The 23,021-nt window shown below is 44.0% G+C and overlaps 1 protein-coding gene across 1 annotated transcript in view; it reads right to left on the reverse strand.

The window, feature by feature from the left end:
• ZMAT4 (zinc finger matrin-type 4) overlaps positions 1-23,021 on the reverse strand; it is a 303,247-nt gene that overhangs the window by 236,009 nt on the left and 44,217 nt on the right. Inside the window, exon 2 of the mRNA XM_016195630.2 lies at positions 3,523-3,628. Within this exon, the coding sequence (XP_016051116.1) occupies positions 3,523-3,624 (102 nt within the window). The 5' untranslated portion in view covers positions 3,625-3,628. The remainder of the gene's footprint in view (positions 1-3,522; positions 3,629-23,021) is intronic.

Below are 23,021 nucleotides of genomic sequence, written 5' to 3' on the forward strand. Positions count from 1 at the left end.
TCAGTGATAGAGCCTTGAGAACAAGTGTGACACTTTCAATGATTTGAGTGGGACTTCAGACTCATAGAGACCCATTCTATATGCAGTTTCAGCAGAGAGGATGTGGTGGAGGGAGGGGAGAGATTAATAGAATCAGAGCGTCAGTTCTCAAATGGTCCTCAAAATCATCTGATGCGAGCCATCCTTTTACAGAGGAAGAAGTCCTGGGGCAGTTTCCTAACTGAAGCTGGAAGGCCAGCTTCACAGCATAAGGTGGCCTCAGTCCTGACTGTGCCCTTTGCACATGCAAGGAGCTTTGCAGCAAGAACACACATGCCATTTCTCACGGAAGGAAGTGCCTCACCTCTGCCTGGAGGCAGGGAGTGAAACATCATTCATAGTTCCCATCCGGGGTTAATGGGAATGCATTTAATGTTGTTTTAATGATGTGTAACATTGTTAATTGCAGATCTATTGTGATTGCTTTCTTTTCTTTATCTCATCCATGCTACATGAAACAAATACTAACACATCCTCTAAACAATTAAAGTGTGCCACAGCAGGGATACAGTGTGGTGACAAGAAAACTTGAGTTCAAATAACTAAACCCTTCATTCAGCTAAGATATTTTTTCTTTTAAAAAATATTTTTGATGCTTTCAATGTTCTGACATTATTTTTTTAGCTCAGGTAACAACAAAGCAGGCCTGGACAGTCTCACCAGGATATTTTTATAAACAAACATTAACTGACAATCTATGATATGCAGGCACTATTCCAGGAACTGTGGAAGATCAAATGAATAAAATTCTTTTTCTGTCCTCAAGTATCTGGCAAAATGATTAAAAATGAACACAAAATATCTAGTAAAGGGAGAACCTAAAGGACTGATAGGAAGCTATAGAGTTTCAAAGCAAAGACAGATTCCCTGATTTTCCTTAATTAGGGAAATCAAAAGAATAAAACCATATGTGTTTATAAAGCAATATCCACAGAAACTAGAAAGTTCTTAATTTCAAAAGATGGATATCTTCCATATTAGGTAATTCTTTAGAATTCACATTTACTTCTAACATTCAATTGCCTATTTTCAAAAGAAAATGCTTTTTTCATAGATGCTGAATTTTTAGTTTTCTCCAAAGAGCAAGTTTTATTTGCCTTCAACAAAATATTGCTACAACAGAGTTAATAATGAAAAACAATATAATTTTGCATGTGTGGCACACTTTACAGCTTCCAAAGCATTTGCACAAATACTATTTCAATAGGTCTCATTGGGTTGCCACAAAACCCTGAGAGGTACACAGGGTCAGTTTACTGTCATTTTGGGTGTGTACATGTGCATGTTATTATTATTTTCACTGTGCACAGAGGATTCTGAGGCTCAAAGGAGTTTGATGAGTGACAGTGACAACTGGCATTTGTCAGACTTGTCAGACAAAAAGAATATTGCTGGCTAAGCTCTCCAATCTAAAATTACTTACAAATTATTACACTTGAAAATTAAATGGTTTGGGGGAAATTGGAAAGCCACATGCAAAAGAATAAAACTAGAATACGGAATTCAGATTTAAAACTATATTCTTGTCCCCATGTGCAAAACTTAATTCAAAACCCAGATCAAATACCTAAATATAAGACCTAATATGATAAATTACATAGAAAAAAACATACGTACTAACCTTATAAACCTTGGTCTTAGAGAACATTTTATGAACTTGACCCCAAAGGCAAGGGAAGTAAAGGCAAAAATAAATGATTGGGACTATATCAAACTAAAAAGCTTCTGCACAGCAAAGGAAACTGACAACAAAACAAACAGGCAACCAACCTACTAGGAGGAGATATTTGCAAACAACAGCTCTGACAAGGGGTTAATATCCAAAATATACAAAGAACTCATACAACTCAACACCAAACAATCCAATTAAAAATAGGCAGAGGACCTGAACAGATATGTTTCCCAAGAAGACATACAAATGGCCAATAGATATATGAAAAGTAAAGGTGTTCAACTTCACTAGGTATTACGGAAATGCAAATGAAAACTACAATGAGATACCACCTCACATTAGAATGGCTTTTATCACCAAAATAGGTAATAGCAAGTGCTGGAGAGGTTGTGGAGAAAAGGGAACCCTCATTCACTGCTGGTAGTGATGTAAACTGATGCAGCCACTAAGGAAAACAGTATTGAGGTTCCTCAAAAAATTAATAGAGCTACCATATGACCCAGCAATCCTTCTTCTGAGTATTTACTTGAAAAATTTGAAAACATTTATTCACAAAGATATGTGCACCCCTATGTTCAGTGCAGCGTTATTCACAGTGGCCAAGACAAGGAAGCAACCACAGTACTCTTTGATAGATGGTTGGATAAAGATGCATGCGGTACATATATATATGATGGAATACTACTCAGCCATAAAAAAGATGAAATTCTGCCATTTCAACGACATGGGTGGACTTTGAGAATATTATGCTAAGCAAAATAAGTCAGTCAGGAAAAGCAAAGAACCAAATGATTTCACTCATATGTGGGATGTAAAACTGAAGCTCATAGACACGGACAACAGTGGTGGTTACCAGAGAGACAGGGGTAGGGGGGAGTAAAAGGTAAAGGGGCCCAAATATATGATGATGGAAGATGATTTGACTTTGGGCAGTGGGCACACAATGCAGTCTACAGATCACACATCACAGAAATGTACACTTAAAACATATATAAACTTATTAACCAATGCTACCCCAATAAATTTAATTTAGAAACAAAAAAAGAAAGAAAGCTCATGTTCCCAGTGATATATGTTGTCTTGAAAAGTAAACAGGCCCTGGGCAGCACTAGGCACCTGGGGGCCCTGTTTCCCCTTTCTTTCACACATGGCACCTTGTTCCTTCCTCAGACACCAGCCAGCCTCTCTTCTCTCATCCTTTCTTCCCAACAGAGGTTCAAAAGGCAGCCATTTATCCTTCTACGCTAAAGAACTAAAGGCACTGAATTATGTCCTTCAAGAATATTTGGGCTTTCAAACTTTGTTATAACTCTGCAGGGGAAGTCTTTCAGCTGATAAACACATTTAGGGCAGCTGCCACCAGGTGGAAGGAGCTTGGTACTGAGTCACGATGTTGCCATATTTCCCTGCAGTGAGGAACAAAGGGCCTCTGAGCTTATCTTTGGGGTCATTGAAGAAAAGAGAAGCTGGCACTAATGCATCCTGCCTCGTGTCCCTGAAAAGAACTTCAGGGATGAGCAATGACAGATTTAACAAGCAGAGAAAACACACTGAGCCTCGAGGGGCTGAGGTACAAAGGAAAAACCAGAATCTGGGAAGCAGCGAGGGCCTGAGAATGATGTCCCTCACCCTCACTTCCAACCCCACACATCCACATTTCTCCTGGCCTGAGCTCAGAACACAAAGGATGAAGCCCTGTGGTTCTTAAAACCTGCCCCAACTCCAGAAGGGGCACCCTCATGTCCTACAACCACAACCCATGCTGCTCTTTCCTCCATTTGGAAACACTGGGCAGAAAAAGTGGTCCTTACCTCGTAATGGGCCACGCGCTGAGATTCAGATATCAGCTGTGCACTGCACACCTTGCAGTAACTGTCTGTAAATAAATCCTGGTCGATGTCGGAGGACTTCATCAGGCTAAAGGAGAGTCAACAGAAAGGAAAAATGAGTCCACTGCTTTGATGTTTATGCAAGACACTAACTGTGTAAAAAGGCCAAGAGCATCGTAACAGATCCCACAATGGTAACAGTGGGGAAGCTTTCCCTAAACCTTTGGTGTTACCACTTCAATTAAACATAGTAAGTGAATAGTTTATTATTTTCTCATAAATGCCCAATAGGGTTGCTGGTACTATAAAAAAATAAATAAATAAATAAAGGAAGTCCAGCTTTAGTTTTCTCTGTTTGATAAATCAGACTTACATCTCATACACTCACTGTCAAGAAATTATAGAAGAGAGTATTTTTACATATGGTTTTATGTTAACAAAGTATTATAAGCATTCCATATACCCAACAATAGGAAATAGGTTAAATGATTTTTGATGCATCCACATACTGGAACACTGGGTGAGTCCTAGATCCAAATTCAAATCTAATACTTTTTTAAAAGAATATTTAGTGCGCAGCTGGTGTCACTCAGTGGCTGAACATCATCGGCACATGAATCAAGAAGTGACTGGTTTGATTCCTGGTCAGAGTACATGCCTGGGTTACAGGCTCCGTCCCGAGTAGGGGGCATGCAGGAGGCAGCCAATTGATGATGTTTCTCTCTCATTCCTGTTTCTCTCTCTCCCTCTCCCTTCCTCTCTCTCTCAAAATCAATTTTAAAAAGTTTTTGAAAGAATATTTAGTGAAGTAAAGTTTACCATTATCAATAAAAAAGGTTTACAAATCATATGTACAGTATTATGTTAAATTTGTTTTCAAATATATATAGGTACATAAAAAACATTCCAGGAAATTTCAATAAAATTTTAATAGCAGTTATCTTTGAGATATTATAGGAAATCACCTACGTAATTTTCTTTATTTTTAAATTTTCTACAGTGAACATGTAATACAAGTTACCTTTGTCAAGAGCCTTGTAATTAATATGAAACCTAATTTTGAGTTTAACAGCTCTACTTTGAAAATTAAAAATTAAAATCAGACAGAACTATAACTTATACTTTATAAAATATGGAGTCCTCACCATTCCTGCTGACTCTTCTACATTTAGGGTTGTTGAAATTCACAAAGGCCACCTTCACCACTCCATACCACAGTTGAGACCACAAAGGTTAAGTATAAACATATTTTCAAATTCCAAACCTCAAATAAAATGCAACCAAGGGTCTCAAGTTTGTGAAAATGACTTGGCAGAAAGGTGTCTGACAGCAGCTGAAGTATAATGTTACCACCCTAGAAACACACACCAATGCATCAGAAGGGTTTCCTCCAACCCTCAAACTTCGATTCATTTTACCTCCTGCCTTCCAGGCAAAAAGTAAGGACTGTGCCAGGCAACATGTGGTATGGAGAGGCAAGAGAATTTCAGACAATAGGCCGGCACCTTGGAGTTCACCTTATTCCAATGCCCTCATTTTACATACGAGACTGTCCAAAGTCACATTGTTGATACTTAGCATGGTCACAAATACTGCCTAGCTTGCAAGACTCCAATTTCCACAGTCCAGATCCCTCCAAGGTCTAATGCTGCCCTCCAGGCACGCGATGATGGATGAGTCACTAAGCCCTGCAGGTCTCAGTTTCCTTCCTATAAAAAGTGAGAACATATTTTCCCTGCCTCCTTAGAGAATTATGGTTAATATCGAAAGAATATAGGAGAAGGTACTATACGAATGTAAAACTCTCTTTGTTTCAAAGGGGTGGTTTTCACACTTTTAATAATATACAGTACTGATGTTGGTAAGATACTGCTGTCTTTTTTTTAAATGATATGAATAAGTTTCTTTTCATGGTCCTTGACATCAGTGAACTGTGGAGCCAAGCTCCGTTGGTAGGGCTGTGTGGTTCCTAGTGTCTGTCTCCCTCCTGAAGTCCTATTGACCATCCCCAGAAGGCTCAACTTCTGGAGAAGCTGAAGGTATGTTTAGAAGGGTATGTTCCGAGGCAGAGTAAGAGAGATTTGGAGCCCAGACCGATGACATCAAGTGCACTGATTTGTCTCTTGGTCCATCTTGTTCTGGCCTCAGAGAAATAAGCCAGTTACTAACTAGACTGATGCCATTGTGTGAAGTTTCTGTACCTCGAACTCTCTCATGTCAGAGATTTGTTGCTGGTTTTGTTTCTGTTCCAAAGGCTCATTAGGTTCTTTTTTTCCCTGAACATGGAATCTTGGTCTTTGGTTTTGAAAACAAATTTAGACTCTTGACTCTGGAACCCCAATTTCCTTAGCAAGTTGCTCTCTGGAATCAATCCCAGGATACAGGTTGTTTGCAAATGCCGCAATGAGGGTGTGTAGTTGGGAGGAAGTATAACTGGTACAACACCATCTATCTTCTCTACTTCGAATTTTCGCCACAGGGTGATCTTTGTCTTGGCTTGCCTCGAAGTCCTCTTCGGTTCTGATCTTTTCTGTACTCAGTGCCTAGCTCTTTGTTTCTGAAACCAAATCTGGATTCTAGACTCTTCAGTGTTGATTTCTAAGACAAGCTTTTGCTTACAGTGCAGCCTAGGTAAGGTTTTTGGTTGAACACTTTGATGAGGATTTTCAATTGATCTTCTGTGAATTTGGTGCAGCTTCATCTACGATTCATTGCTATGGTCTTGTTTCGAGAGTTGTCTTGAGCTATGTTGGAATAGAGTCCTGAAGTCTCAACCTTCAACCAGGAGTGGCCAAGTCTTGACTAAAGCAACAAAATGAAAGATTGTGGTCCATTTTGAGGGATTTTTGAAACCATCTAAATAGCTGTGTAAAGAATGCCTGCCTTAACAACTCCAAACTCACTTTCTACCTTGACCTTGGCTGCCATGGCCCATTGGGCATTCATATTAAGTGATTTAATACTACAGTACCTCTGGTTTTTCAATGCCCCCAGAACCATGGTAAAGACCACTGATTCTCGCAGCTGAAGTGGGTATGTTTTTCTGGAAGCACTGGTCTTGGAAGATAGCCCAGGCAGCCTAGAGTCCTGCACCTGAAGTTCCTGGAGACTCATTATCTCATATGACAACCTGTTCTAGAGAGTCTGGCAACTCTAGCTGTCAGGTACTTTTTAGGTTGCATCAAAATCTGTACCACTGTAGATTTCACTCATTGATTCTGTCTTTGGGTACAACACAGAACAATTTTACTCTCCTTTTTCATGAGATGTCCTCCCTCAAGTGTATAAAGATAGCTCTCTTCTGTCTATTCCCACTCCCTGTCCTGCCTTACCATCTTGGTCTGTGCTTATCTCTTTATAGGCCATATTCAAAGGCAGTGCCAAGAACATAATGAAACACTACAGATGTGGTGTAAATGGGGCAGAGAATCACAAATTCATATGACTATCCAAAATATCCATTGTCATTTGTAATGTTCTCTATTCACATCCTGGAATGCAAATGGAGAAGTGGTGCTTTGGTGATGGGAAAATGTAGTACAACATTTTGAAATGCCAAATGGGAGAAGACTTATTAGGTGTAGTTTTGAAGCTAGGCTCCTATAAGTAGTTGTGTTTAAATATTATCGTGTTCTCTGCTATTTTTAATAAAGAAGTGCATAAAAATAGATTCATGGGTGACCTGGTTAATAGGAATCTACAAACTAACTGCACACTCCTTCCTCATTATACAACCGACTGCAGAAATCAAACACTGTGAAAAGATATTCAAGGTACGTGTCGGACCAAGTGGGGCCTGTAGGAGTCTGAGTCTCAGTAAAGCAGCTGTGCAGCAGAAATAGCTTTAAAGGCAGAATATAAAATTTGTGTACTAAAAAAATACTCACAGGAAGAAGAGAATATCATGGCTTTTTTTTCCACTGATTTTATATATATATATATACACATATATATATATACATATATATATATATTCATATAATATTGATTTGAACAAGCCCATATACAGTAAAATGACAATATAAGGCGCCTCTGAAATTTATGAGGCCCATGAATAAGTTAAATTCCAGTGGGAGGCAATTAGTGGACAAGTGTCAGCCTGGTTTGTGCATGAGGGCTCTTCTCTGAGAAAAGAGAACTCTCTCTGTGTAGGTCACTTTAAATAGCTAGAGGGACCAATTTATGATTTAAAGAGTGAAATTCCCAATGGGGAGGGGGAGCTTAGTGCCAGTTGATTCCCTCCTTTGGCTTCTTTAGAAAAGGATTATCAGCTTCTTGGGCCTTGGAAGTACAGGTGAGCTGGTAAGACAAAGGAAGGCAAACCTGACTTCCTGTCTTTAGCTTTGTCCATGGTTCTGAATCAGCAGCTAGACCAGAGACAGGGCAGGGCCACTGATCACTTACTGGTCAGTCCTACTGTCCCAACAGAGCCCATGTGTCATGACCTCCACCCCAGAAACACACTGACTGTGCTATACTCTGGGCCTTAGGACATTGTGAGGAGAGAGACAAGAGTGGGGGGAAGGTAGGAGTTTGATTTTCTGGATCTGAAATAGATCTGAATGAAAATTTCCTCGGTGTTTCCCAACCCAGTGCATTCCAAAGCAAACACCGAAGATTTGAATAACCTCTCTATAACTCTTCAGTATTCGCAGAGGATAATGCTACCTGTATTTTAGTGAAGAAGCCCAGAGTGGAGTTGGAGGTAGTATTAGAACAGGAGTCTGATCAGATTTTTATTTGCTATTTCAGGTCTCTATGTAGAGATCTATTTATAGGTGTAGCAGTGACAGTGTAAGACTTCAAGGTATAGCTAGGTATAATAAATAAAGGAAGTATAAAGCAGAAGAGCTTTTGTTTATTTAATAATGTTTTTTGAGCATCTTCAATATGTGAAGCACAGGGATAACAGAAGGCACAACTCCTATCTTCCAAATCATCATGAACTACTGAGTGAGAAGAGATATACACACACATACCTAAGGCGCAGGTAGCACGTGTAATTTGGCCAGTAAAAAGTGCTACAGGATTTGCGAAGGTAAGAGGGATTATAAGAAACGCTTCAAAGAGCTTCTACAAGAGTTGAACATTTAAGGATGGACAGAATTAGAGTGGAAGGAAGTGGGCTCCAACTCAAAAGCTAATACTTTTTCATGGCACAGAGAAGATACCACCAGTAGGCATGGGAAGATAAATACGAGGGGAATCAGTGTGTAAGGGGTAGAAAAGTACACAAAGCTCAGGACCCAGATGGAAGGAGAGACTGGGAAAGAAGAGCCAGGCCCCAAAATTTTTCTTGAGGTGCAAGGAATGGACTTTTCAGCATCTTAAGATGCAGATATGAAGCCTTCCTTTCTGCTTCCTGTGTCTCCAGAGCAGATTTCAGGAACATGGGCTGAAAACCCAGACAAACCTGAGGCTTTGTGAAAAGAGTAATATTCTTCATTCCATTCCATTTCTGACAGTGTTAAAATAGCTTCAGACTCAAAGATCCCAAAACCCATGAGGGGTTCCTCAGAGGAAAAATACATTAGTTCAAATCCAAGTTGGTAGCTCGCCAATTAGGTTTCTGAACAAGTTCATATCCTCCCTGGGCCCTTGCTTCCCCAGTTGTGAAACAGGGGAAGCATTCTCATAGGGCTATTGTGAGGATTAAAGGCAATGTAGATTTTTTTTTTTAATTCTAACAAAGACTGTGGCATATGGCGTACACTCAAAAACAGATATTACCACCATTATTATGAATATTAATTTTGTATTATTATTCTCATTTTCAGGAGCGATGCTGTAAATATTTAAGCAGAGAAATAAATAGATCCACATTCTCACTAAGGGGGAAGATAACACAGTCGGTGTGCTGAAATCATAGCTTTTATTGCCATCATAGGCCTTTTCTTTTGTATTAACAACATCACCCACAAAAATGGCTCATTTTCACTGAATTCCACTGCCAGCTGATACTCAGGCCTTATGCCTGTGAAGACCCAATGCTTTGTGAGTGTTTAAAATCAATTTTTGTTGTCAGTAGGTGCTGATACTGGCAGATGAGGCAGTTTGAGGAAAACTCAGTTCCACTTTCTCTTTCACCCACTAGTGCTCTTCTCGCTGTGACCTGCTCCCTGGGGGACACCAAAGGAAACACACAAAACCCAAAAACTGATGCATCCCAGCTGTCTGGACCTGCAACCACTCACTGTGGTCACCCCAAGATGGCTACAGCGGTCATGCTCCCCAGAGTGTCATCTCCTCAGCCCCAGTCCCTTGCAAAGAGCAGCCCTTGGCTTGGTGATCCTCACCAGTGGGTGTCATGTCATTACAGTAAAATTGGGCATTTCCGCTATAAAATTCATCTATAAGATCTAATAACCTAGTTTCCACCCACTGTTTCCCCTCACTAGCCCTTTAAAAATAGGATTTAAGACCCATGGCAATTTCAACCAAAGAACTACTCTCATCTTTAGGGGCAGATTTCTGAATCTCCAAACTGTCACTCCATATGCCTTTGTGAACTCACTGGTACCGGGGACTGTGGCTCCTCCTCTAACAATGCTCCCAACAGTGCCTGAACCTCGTGAAAGCTCCAGACCCAGAAGGAATACAGATTTTACTTGACTATTATAAACATATTAAGTGCTGCTCCTGAGCCAGGCTTAGTGCTAAGGGCCTAACTACCTGATTTAATTCCCTCACAGAGGCAGGCAGAGTCATCAGCCTCATTTTCTAGATGAGAAACTAAGGTTTAGGAGTTACATAACTACTTGAGGGTCACACAGCTCCTAAGTGGCAGTCGGGTGTCCAAGCAAGCCAGGGATGACTCTGCCCATCAGCTCAGTCCCCACCCTGGGCTGCCTCACGGTGGCGGAACTCAGCACAGTAGCCCTTCAGTCTGTTTCCCTCCTGCCTGTCTAGTGAGCACCATAAAAAATACCATGAAGGTGGAGGGCAGACATCCTGCCCAGAATTAATATGCTGAGGCCTGGAGAGCCCCTACTGTCCAGGTGGAGCCTTGAAAGCTGTACTGACCTCAAGGCACAGATTTTGTTCCCTATGTTTACCTGGACCAAGCTGGAGTGTGCTGTGACCTTCCCTACAGTCTAGTCCTGCTTCTGCCTCAACATCCACAGAGTCTGCCTCTGTCACCTCAGTCGCCCTCAGATAAGGCATTTACTTCTGCCCTCCCCAAACACCACAGCACCCTTCTGGCTGGTCTGGCTGGATCCTCGTCACCCATTTTGGGACTCTCCAGTCTATGCCACCCTCCCCCCACCAACGCCACTGTTCCAGCAGCCCCGGTCCTGTGTGTCCAGTGTCCACTATGCTTCTGTGGCCTTCAATTTTGACAAGCTGAATGGTAGACTAAAAATGCCACCAGCTAAAAGGAACCATTCCTCAATTATGAGCATGCAACAGATGCGAGGCATATCACTGCTGTTAAAATTCAGCCACAATTGAAAATTGTTAATATCCCCAAGGTTACTGAAATTGTTTTAGTTTTGTTTTATCAGTAATGGGATGAATCCAACTCTGCTCAGAAGGAAAAAGGTATGAGAACCAGGGCTGGCCCATTATCAGCACAGAATAAATAGGCCTTGGTCTGCTACTCTGTGATCCTTTTGAGCTTTTACTCCACTTGTAAAAGAGCTCCTGAACCAGAAGTCACCTTTGGTGGCCTGACATTTGCTCCATTCCCCTGTCAGATTCTACACTGTCTGACTGGGACACATTAAAATGCCTTCCCCTCTAGCCTCCCCAGCAACAAAAGGAAAAAGCCTTGAAAGAAAAACCTGTGGCTTCCACACACATATCCACAGTGATCACCTCCCCTGCTCCCTACACTTAGCAACTGCAGAGAATGGGCTGGAAGCAGGGACTGTCCTGTCCCTTTCACATCTCCCTCCACGTGGAGGTGGGTGATGCAGGGCTGGGTTGCCATGGCAGCAGAACAAGCAACCTTAGGGGGGAAAAAATACCATGAAAAGTACTCAAGAAATGAAAGTGCATTGGTCTTCCATGAAATCATGCCAGAGAGAGAAAGGGGGTGGGGAGCAGCACTGGGAACACAGATGAAGTAGGTGCCCGAAGCCTGGCTTCGGGGCCTGAAGACACCAGCACACACTTTCCTGTAATTTGCCATGCACCCCATCGGTGGCCAGTCCGGGGAACCTGGAACCTCCTGTGAAGTGGCTGGATCAGGGTAAAGGTCAAGTGCATGCCAGCTTAAAGAATCTTTTTGATTCCCTATTTCTCCAGATGAACCCTTTCTCATGGTCTGATGCTGCTTTCCCTGGCCCTGATGTTGTTCAGATAAAGGAGTTTGGCAGTCCAGGCCCCTCACCATGCATCATCCACATGCAGGTGCAAGCTCTGTTTTCCAGCCTGGGCTTTGTTGAGAGAGAGAGAAAGAAAAAGAGAGGAAGAGAGAGAGAGGGGGAGAGAGGGAGAAAGGGAGAGAGAGAGAACTCTACACGCCATTCCTTTCCCTTACTTGGCATTGCCAGGAGCTGCATAGCTGACTCACACCACTCGAATAATTGCCTTTAAATGGCACCATTTTCTTCACGTGTAAAACCAAGCTCTGTGATTCCTGACTCAGAAGCATCTGCCAATGCTGGACACACATGCCTCACCCACAGCCCTGGGCTGTGGAACCGTATCTATAAGTCTCATTCGCATATAGCACAGGCTAGCCTGATGACATCTGGAAGGAAAGCAGCAAGCATGCCCCCAGCTTGGGCCAACCTCGTGGACACACACACGTGCCTCTGCCACCTCTGAGGAGGCAAGTGTGCCTGGTTAGTTGCCAAGCCTCCCTCTCTGGCCTCTTGTCCTTTGTCTGGATGCACATATCTGAATTTTAGACTCCTGGGGCATTAATGCAGCCCAAGGCTTCCAAACACTCCAGCCCCTCAGATTTTTTATGAAATTCACCAAATGGCTTCTGCCAAGTCCAGGGCATTATACAGCCTCACTAGGATCTCCCCTTATTCACTAAGTGGCTTTTTATTGAGCATTTACTATGTGCATAGTGCTGATCTCACAGAGAAGGTTCACATACTGGGATCCAGCATATGCCATTCTACATAAACATGAACAGGATTCTTGTCTCCTTCCACACATACACAAACTATTCATACCAGCTAACGAACAATGGCTCTGGCTCTCCCACGTGTCATTCTAGAGTCTCCACTTGCCCTGTGGCCCAATGGTCCTCACTAAGATTTTAATGTTGCATCTTTGCTTCCACCTAAGAGTAGAAACTGGGGAGGAAGGTGGGTGAAGCTAGCAGGTATCCCAAAAGATGAAAGCCATCCTGTCTGGTTCCAAAGGCCCCTTTGGAACCTGCTTTGGGGAGAGCCCCGACAATAAAGCAGCAAGCTCCACTGCACCCACTGACTGACAGGTCTGGGCAGCCTGATGGAGTGCCCTTGTCAGGGAAAACACTGTCTGCACTTGCAGGATATTAATGGCTAAACTCCAGCCCCTCTGCCAGTCACAGTGGGACAGAAGCATTTTCTTTCTCTTTCTATACTTTCAGCGGGGGGCAGGGAGATCACACATGGGTGGTGGGTGGAGAGCTTGAATTTCCCATTGCTTTATTGCTTCCATTCAGAGCACAAACAGAGCACCCATCGCAGGAGGAGAGCCAGAGGCAGAGAAAACAAAAGATCACTAGGCCACGAAAAGGAGGAGGGGAGGGAAGAAGGAAATATGGGGGAGTAGAACACGCTGCTTATGTTTTCTGTGGCTCATTCCATCAAAGTAAAGGGCTGTGCACCCAGGTGGAAAAGCCACTCACGTTTGAAAGAGCAGGCTCCCGCCCTCCCCCACTCCGCGAGGAACGCCTATGCGGACTCCCTGCTTTCCAGGGCTCGCTCCGTGCCTGCTCAACAAGCTAAAAGATAAGACCTTTCTTTTTAACCGTGGATACAAGCCTTCGAACACACAGTTTATAAATAAGTATTCCATTACTCTAACTTGTTTACATGATTTATCTTCACAAGACTGCCCTTACTAAACCAGACAGATTGAGGGCGGATGTAGCCGTGGCTATCACACCCAGGGCTCGGAGGCACAGAGCTGCACCTGCACCCAACTGCAGAGGAGGGCAGGGGCGAGGCGGCCGAGCTGCTGCAGGGAAACCATGACTTTTATTTTAATCCATAGTCCATGGCTGCCACGCCGGCTCTCCATCAGCCAGCAGACGCGTTCAGCGCCTTTATGCACCGCAGCTCACTAGCTGGACTTGGCTCCTCCATGGAACCTTGTTTGCTCTGAATTTATCTGCTGCTTTTTCCAAAAATCAGCCCAATTGTAAAGTCCATGTATAAGTATCTAGAGCAGCCAAAATGGGAAGGCACGGGAATTAAAATGTTGCAGAGTTAGGGGCTGCCCACCCACAAATTGACAAAAGCCAGTGCGCGGGTCTGCCCGTTCCCTGAAATCATTCAGTCTGAACTACTTTTCCGACCTGAGCTTGGTTTGAGATACGGTGCCACCTCTTGCTTTGGATGCAGCAAGAAGTAGTGAAAATAATGATAGCTTAGAGAATTCAGGTACCAGGGGAAGCTAAACATATAAAGGTATATGTGTTTTGCTTATTAATGATGAAAGGATTAGTAAAAATTAAAATAGCTGGCTCTCTCAAGTGTGGAGGAAGTTGTGTAGACACACAGGTTCTTTTATACGTTTTTGACAGGGGGTAAGTTGAAAGCATTACTTCATGAAGCTAAACAGCCCAGCACCTGCACTCCCAGTTTACAGGCAAGAAACACTCTTGTTCATGTATAACTGCAGGCATGTAGAGGATGACAGTAGCATTGCTCAAACAGCCAACCCTGCCATCAGCCCCAATGCACATCTACAGGAAAGTGGATGGATAAACTGAGGTACAGTCACAACATAAATGAGGCGACACACCAGACTGCGGCTGAACACAGCAATCTAGTATTTACGTGAAGAAAAGTAAGTCAAACAGCACTTACACAGATCTTTTTATAGAGTCAGAAACAACTAAAATAAAAATAGATACATGTAGATAAGATACAACTCTTAAAGTGTTTGGTACAAAAAATGAGGACCGGATTCAGGATGATGATTTCTTCAGAAGGGCAGGATGAGAGAGAATCACATGACTAGAGAGATGCAAGTCATTGCCAGATCTTAACTTCGCTTTGGAAGGTGTTATAGGGGCCCTCATTCTGATATCACAGATGGCAAATAAGAGAGAGAGAGAGGGGGAGAGAGGATAGATACCACATATGCATCAATGATGAGAGATGATTTTCTAGAAAGGAATCTTCCACACTCTCTGTAACAGACATTTGTTTGTTTTCTGCGCCTTTCCCAGACACAAAAGATTAGGCTGAATTTCTCACCCTCTCTTGCAGTCAGTGTGTCAGGTAACTGAGTTCTGACTAATGGAATATGGGCAAAAGTTACGTGCACACTTGTAGGCCTGGCCCTTAAAAGCCTGCTGCCTGGTCATCTATCTGCTCTCCCTCCTGCGGGTGGCTACTGATACCCTGGTCAACACTGGAAGCCATATGCTAAAGAAGGTAGGGTCTCTGAAAGTCTGAGTTCCTGAATGACTACATGGAGTACAGCCTCATGTCCCCAATCCCTAGTGCCCATTGGATTTCATGTGCTTGAGAAATGAACTTGTAATGCACTAAGCCCCTGATTCTAGCGTTTATGTAGCAATACCTTAACTAATACAACTTGAACACTGGTAGCTTAACATGGTGGAAAACAATTCCCCAGATGTGTACTTTTTACCTCATTACCCTTCTTACATGCTTTGTGAGGAAGCTGGAAAAAGCCAGAGACTTTCAAGGATCTTACACTCAGAGGTTACATTTTAGCATTGCCTCTGTGCTCAGTGCTCTGGGTGATGGCGGTGAACAGCCCAGACCTCACTGAGAATGCTTATTCAGGGCAGTCCCAATCTACTCCTCATGTGAACAGAATGTGGGATTTTTATGACTCTAAGATCAAGCAACGTATAGAAAAGCGCAGCATGATTTTAGGACATGCCTGTGTACAGTGCACTGACAGGTCCCTTTTCAGGCATTTTAGCTAGGAGTCCTTTCCAAACACCACTGGCACCTTCTAGGAAGGCTACTCTATTGCTCTCTAGCTTTGAGCATATCCATCCTACTCACCCGCTGGCACGTTGGTACTGGTGTCTTGTGAAATCTGCTTTGTCATTTGTGAGGGGGCACATGGAGCAGATGGTCATGACCACTGGGATGCCAGGTAATGAGCAAATGCCTCACATCAGAGTTTCAGGGTCTTGTCACCTCGCCAGAATGACAGCCTGGCTGTCTGGCAGTAGCCCTGATGTTGGGGAAAAGCACGCATCTCACCATTCTAGTCCTTAACGTAGTCACACTTTCGAATTCTTGCCCAGAATTAATTCTTCTCACCTTTCAGCTGAGGTGAGCGGGTTGGGCAGGTTCCAGGAACCATACTGCTATAGATTCATCACCTGGCTGAGCAGTTTCTGGCTTTGGGGAAAAGAGTGAGCATATCGAGCACAGGCTGGGTGGTGCCCTTCTAAGGCCCACTCTCCCATCAGTTCTGCTCTAGCCCCACCCTGCCTCAAGCCTGGCAGTGAATCGTCAGTCCTTCCATCTAACCTGCCCACCAACTAAAACCAGACTTCCCTGAAATCAGTGCCATCATCCCTGCCTCCCTCTTACCCACCTTCCCCGACTTGCTCAGAGGGAGGTGGGGCTGCTCGCTGGAAGAGCAGATCAGGGTCATGGAAGGGATGGCAAGGTAACAGGGGAACCCAAACACTCCTGCTGGCAGCGAAGGAGGGGATGAAAAGTTGAAGCCGAGCAAAAGTAAAGGGGCAGGGCCTCAGGCAGCTGGAACTGAGTGGATTAAAAAGAATAAGACACCCCACTCCTGGATGGAGATAGGAATAAGGACCTTAGTGACTATTTAACTGAATCTTCCACATTCACAGAAAACACAGAAAAGACAGCCAGGATGATTACGGGACTTCTGCACGCTCACCCTGTTAGTAAAAGGCAAAGTGGGGATACCTTACTCCTACGATAGCATTCCTTCTCTATGCTCACTGCACTCCAGAGTATTTACTGTCTTCCTTTAAGGAATCATTTTGGGCAGAGAGTAACCAAGGCAACTGTTTAAACTGAGGAAACCAGACACTTGTGGTTTTGACTGGCGGGACCCAGTGATGCGGAGATGCTCAACAAAGACCATCTTCCCAGGGCAGGGCTGCAAGTAGGAGGAGGAGCGGGCATTTGGGTTGGGGTATGCCTCGCCTCTTCTGCCACATTCTTGGATTTTACAAGTGGTAATAAAGCCCAGAGACCTGTGCCAATGACAATATTAGGGTCAGAGTAGGAAATAAATTTAAGTACTGATTCCATCTAAAGCTGAGCACCAGCAATGCAATTCCTACCACAAGCAACAGTTCTTATTTCTCACTACCCCCAAATAATAGGCCATCCTCCCAAGTTGATGGGCTGTGACTTGCTTAGTGACTAAGTAGTCTGGACTCACATTAAAATAAGTACTCGGAACCTCTGGTGGTCAACAGGGAAATGTTCGGGCCAGATGCGCTTTCAAGGAAGGACCTGTTGCCCCAGCTGCTAGGAGTGAAGTTGGCATTTGAGCATCAGCTGTCTGCCCCTTCAGGAATGCCCTCTGCTGAGAGAGTTACTTCACTCAATATGGGACCTGCACCCAGTGACAGATGAAAGCAAGGGTGAAAAAAAACAGCCACTGCAGCCTGATATGGGACAACTCCACAGTCCATTTCAGCCCTAGAACTCCCCGTGGGGCTGGCCGAGGTTATCATACTTGCACCAAAGCCCAACCTCCCAATCCTTCTGCACCTCCCTGCCACAGGTGTCCATCCTAGGAGCCATCACAAGCACTGACCACTGCAGTCTTTCTCCTGACAAACTCACTCTGTGACATCTCTTCTTACCTGTCTCCTCGTGAAGCAGATCTCACACGGCAGCCCCAACTATGGACCTCACCTTGTCAGAAATTCTGAGACCAGATCAATTCCTGGAGCCCAAGAACTCTTCTAAGAATCCATTAGCCTAATCTCAGAGCAGTATTTGTGCAGTACCAGGCAAAGACCTATTTCTGGTGATGCTGTATCCTGAGATTGGCTCTGTGCTATTTAATAATATGCAAGAGAGAAATACACTAGTGCTGAGTCCCATTCTTTTGATCTATGGTCCCCAATGTGTTTATAGTTACTGTGGTGCCATCTGACTTGAACTGATGATTCTAACCTTCATAATGTCAAATAGGTCATATTTCAGTAACACTTTCTACCCACTGCTAAAAATATTGTTTCTTCCCACGCAGCTATTCCTAATGAGATATCTCAAGCCACCTGGCACCCCTTTGGGAGCATTCCTTGGTTAATCTGCTATGGAGTCCCCTGACATGGAAACTGTATACAACAGAACCCCAGTGGATGCTGGTGTCGGGGCAACAAGAGCAGTGACGTCACAGGTTATTTTGTCTGGCAGTAAGAGATGTTCCTTGGAGATGTCATTAGACCCACAGTCAGTGGGTAAAGCATAGTGCATTAGGACATGTTTTTGCAGTGTACACTCCGAAAGAGGAGCTGGCACCCATTACTGGCTGGCTTCACTCCAGGACCTTAGCTGCTGTTAGGGTTTCTGATGAGAACCAGTTTGAAACTTGAACTGCTAACGCCCACTGAAATGTAAATGCATCTGGGACTAGGCAAGGCGTCCTGTCTGGCTGCATTGCCAGCTAATTGCAGCCATTCCGAAAGCATGCCACAGCGTAGCTGACAATGCGCCCTGCTTGCTCTTCCCTTCCTATCTCCTTAGACACCAGACTTTTCTCCTCTGCATCACCCCACTAATCCATGTGCTAGGCATCATCTCCTTGGAATATTCCCCCTCCTCCTCTCACCCAAGCTGGGTTAGGAGCCGCTTTCCAGGTTCTCTTAGCTCCGCATGCACACGTATATGTAAGAGATAAAATGCCCTCTTGCAATGATGTGCTCCTCCATGGACGGGAAGCCTTTAGAGGCTGAACTCTCTCTTCTCTGTGCTCAGTACTCAGCACAATTCTAAGCACTTCAGCTAATGCCACAGTAGCAAAAATAAAATGCATTGGTGTGGTCAACCGTGTCTAAATAAAACTTACTGTTCCTGGTCTTTGAGTCTTATCCTTAAAATTATTAAAAAGAGCCCAGAGGGTGGTCCCAAAGAAAACAACTCCAAGAGCACCTCTGGGACATCTCTAGGCTATCCTGGGCAGGGTCTTTTCCAGGGAGAGCCAGGCAGTACATAGCTACTTGTGCAGACATTTCAGTGTCTTAGAGGCCATGGACAGGCTCCACTCTCTAATTAAAAAATGAGGCCTTTTTAATTAGGAAGAAGCTAGAAGCAGAGATCAGTGTAAATAAAGTCTTCCCTCCTCCACCAGTATCCCCTCCTTCACACTGGGTCTTAGCTGGATCAGGTGGCACTAAGAGAAATTTAAAAACGTGCTTTCAAGTGGCAGCAGCATCCCAGGGGGATCAAGTGAGTTCACCAATTCTTCCTCTTCCCACCAAATGCACCTCTGCTCTGAGCTATCCCATCCCAAAGCCTTATACTGAAAGGTAAGTATAAGGTTCACATAACTGGTATAAATAGAGCAGGGGCTCAAACCTGTGTCTCAGGGACTCATCCACTATTCAGACCACATCTGTAGGACATCTGGGGAAATGCTACTGGATATTTATCTTTATAATCAACATTTACATTATATTTATGGGTTTGTGTCTTTCAAAAAAGCTCTATTAAAGTTCTAACTCCCAGGACTTGGTGAATGTGATCTTATTAGGAAATAGGGGTTTGCAGATGTAATGAAATTAAGATGAGGTCATTCTGGAATAGGGTAGGTTCTAATCCAATAACTAGTGTCCTTATAAGCAGAAGGAAACTTGGATACAAACAAATGAGGAAGAAGTCCATGTAAAAGCAGAAGCGAGGATTGGAGTGATGCATCAACAAGCCAAGGAATGCCAGAAACCACCAGAAGCTAGAATAAACAAGAAACGTCCCCCTCTAAAGCCTTCAGAGAGAGCATGGTCCTACTGATACCTTGATTTCTCAGAAACTAATATACTGACTGAGATTTTAGGCCACACTCAGTAGTTTCACATTATGATTTTATACAAACTTCACAACAACCCTGGAAGATGGTTATTGAGATGCAGAAAGCCCAAGTGACATGCCCAAGGAAAGGTCAGTATAAGGTCCACATAACTAGTGTAACTAGAGCAGGTATTCAAATCCGTATCTCAGGGACTCCAAATCCATGTCTCCTGACTCTAAATCCAGCTATCTTTCCACAGCTTTTAAATCAAATTTTTGTTTCAGCATTTGCTTTAAGAGTCTTCTAATCCTTATTAAACATTCCAGTTACCTCCCTTTCTTCCTACTTGCCAAAAAGAGAAATGATTTGCAGTTCTGACAGAATTCCAGCTCTTATGGTCAGGAAGGGAAAGCCAATTCCAGCCACCACCTGCCCAGTTGTCACAGATCCTGCCTGGGTTGCTGCACTTGATTTAAGGGTCCAAAGAAAGTGGTAATTTACAACCTGTCTTCACCTGCCAGTGTCATAAAAGGAGTCCATAATCAATTAGGCACTTCTAATCACTTAATCCACTTTAAATCTCTGCAACAGGAAGGTAATAATTATGGAGCTCTGATCTAGCTGGTCCTTGGCTGGTTTTCAGTCACCCAGAGTCCTGCAGAATATTGTGAAGTACGTTTTTTAAAGACCCCTCCAAGCTTCTGCAGCCCCGAAATTCAAGCCCTGTGCAGAGGCAAAGCCAGGAAAGGACTTGGGTTTCCTTCTACCCCTTTCCTTCGCAGGAAGCTGAACTGTCTCAAGGCCCCCCACTGAGAGGAACTTGATTGTAAATTGGAACTAGACCCTTCATTTTATCACATTCATGTGGGTGACCTCTCCAGTCACTGCTCAGCTCCACACACCGCCCCCTGACAAAGGCACCAAATGTATAATTCACCAGGCGCTGCTGGATCAGAGATCCAGCGCCATCCCAGGGGCCCCATGTCCAACTCACTGCTAGGTGGCATTTGTATGTTGGAAAAGAAAATAACTAGGCCCTGGCTGGTGTGTCTCAGTTGGTGAGCATCATCCCAGGCACAAAAGGTTACCAGTTCGATTCCCGGTCAGGGCACGTGCCTGAGTTATGGGCTCGATCCCCAGTAGGGGACATGCAGGAGGCAGCCAATCGATCAATGTTTCTCTCTCTCATTGATGTTTCCTTCCCTCCCTCTCCTTTCCCTTCTCTCTAAAATCAATAAAAACTTCTTTAAGGAAAAAAAAGGAAAGAAAATACAACTAGGAGGGAGCTGGAGAAGAAATGAATGTCATCCTGTTTTTGCAGGGGGCAGAAGGGCATGGACACTCCCTCTACTGCTGGAATAAAATTTCTCCTCTGATCTTTCCAAAGCAGCAGCAAGTTCTAAATATTTCAGGCTTTTTATCTCCAGGTCCTTAGCACGTCTCCAGCCTTCAACACCCACAATGGTTATTCCACAGAAACGCATTACTTATTCAACAGCTGCTGGCTTTATGTACTCAAGTGTCACACCCGAGACTGATCTTTGTCTTCTTTCTGGGAAATTTGTGCCTGCAAGTCACCACTACATCCTGGTGATACAAGAAGCTCAAATAGAGACCACCCCGAGAACAAAAATAGGTTGAATGGATTTGCTGCTGACTTTGATTTTTGGCTGGTTGAGCAATTGGAGGCATGACTAGGAAATAAATCCAGCAGGACAGTGCACTAGTTTTCAGGATCTTCCCCCTCCTCTTTCCCCTCAGGTTTATAGGCTGTGTATACACTGCACCAGGAAACCAGGACTCACACAACTGGGATTGGAACAATTCAGCAAAAGCCCAACGATGGACGCTGTGCGTCTTCTTCACCACAACCTGGTACCTCTGAAGAATGCCCAGGGCTACAACCAGCAACCTGACACCTGAAAAACCACAAAGAAGGGGAAATGGGCAAAGAAAATGTAGGAGTCAAAGGGAGTAACAGTTTACCTTGCATTAGCAACAGAACTTTCTAAGTTTCCAAAGTGATCCTGTGGCATCATCACATTTTAAACTCACTTGGGTAGTAAAAGTATCTTTATCTCACACCCGACAGAGCAAAAACTGAGGCCTAGAGAAATTAAGTGACTTGTTTCATGCCACATGGTCTGTGGCAGGGTCAGGGTAAGAGCTCAAATACCTATGGCATTGGTGTGGGTGGAAGGTCCACAAGGTGACCTCAGTACTGCAGCCTGCGTGTGGATGGGACAAACGTGGAAGTACTGAATGGCTGTGCCCCAGGAGGGGGCTGTTTTAGACTCCATCCTTGTTAACATGATTGCAGATACTGGGTGAGGCTCTGCGTTGAATATCAATCACCAATAAATATCGCATCTCCATTCCTCACGGCCTCACCTTTGTCAGTTCAGTTCCCCCATTTCCATGTAACTTGCATCTCCTGCTGAAAGAAACGTGTGGGTACCCTGGACCTGTTCCCAGATCAATACAGCCAAGCAGCATCAAAGAGAACATTTTAGACATCTTTATTATTTTCTAAAGCTATGCTTTTCCAGAGGAAATACTCTCATTTTGAGATTCAACCCTCTGCTGACTGCCCACAGAAGAGGGCAAGAGTTAAAAGTTCTGAATGCATATCTCCAGGCAATTACAAACACACTGCCCTCGGGTCTCTGGTCTCTCCCAGGTGCCACACACCAGATGGTGACTGCTGCTTCCGAAAGGTAATGCAGCCTCTGCCGCAGTTGGTGAAATGCTCTAGCGGACCTGCAGGTTATGGTAGCTTCCAAAAAAAAAGCGGCATCCTTTAATGTGACTGCAGGTAAGAATTGCTCGCATTCAGGCAAAGCAGTCCTGACGTGGCGAAAACCCCAAGAGACCGCTGGGAGAACACAGTAAAAACCTGTGTTCACTGTCCCAAGAAATCTCAAATCTGAGTTTGAACGTTTCAAACTCAGAGGTTTCAAGTGCACTAGGCTAGTTAAAAAAAAAAAAAAAAAAAAACTAAAAAAAAAACAACTCAGGTTGGAGGGGTAGTAAGCATGAAAATGTATTTAGCAAGGAGAGAGCCAAGCATCCATTAGGATCAGCCCCAAAAGGAGGCAAGAAGCCGAAAGAAGGTACCAGCCTACTGACACATGGGCTCCACATAGGGAGGAAGCAGGACCCCTCCTTGTCTGCGAATCCTTCAAGTCCAAGGTTGGACTTCAGCCTCTTTAAACCCCTGAGAGAGCAGCTCCACAGCAGCCTTCCTGAGGCATCAGCAGGAGAGCAGGGGGACCTGCAACGTCGCACTGAATGGTCTACGGACCAGCCGGCTCTGGCTGAGACCCGGGAGCTAGCAACTATTTGTGAGCTTCTTCTAAACAGGC

Source organism: Miniopterus natalensis, chromosome 2 (genome assembly GCF_054644295.1).
Source record: "Miniopterus natalensis isolate mMinNat1 chromosome 2, mMinNat1.hap1, whole genome shotgun sequence".
Taxonomy (NCBI): domain Eukaryota; kingdom Metazoa; phylum Chordata; class Mammalia; order Chiroptera; family Miniopteridae; genus Miniopterus; species Miniopterus natalensis.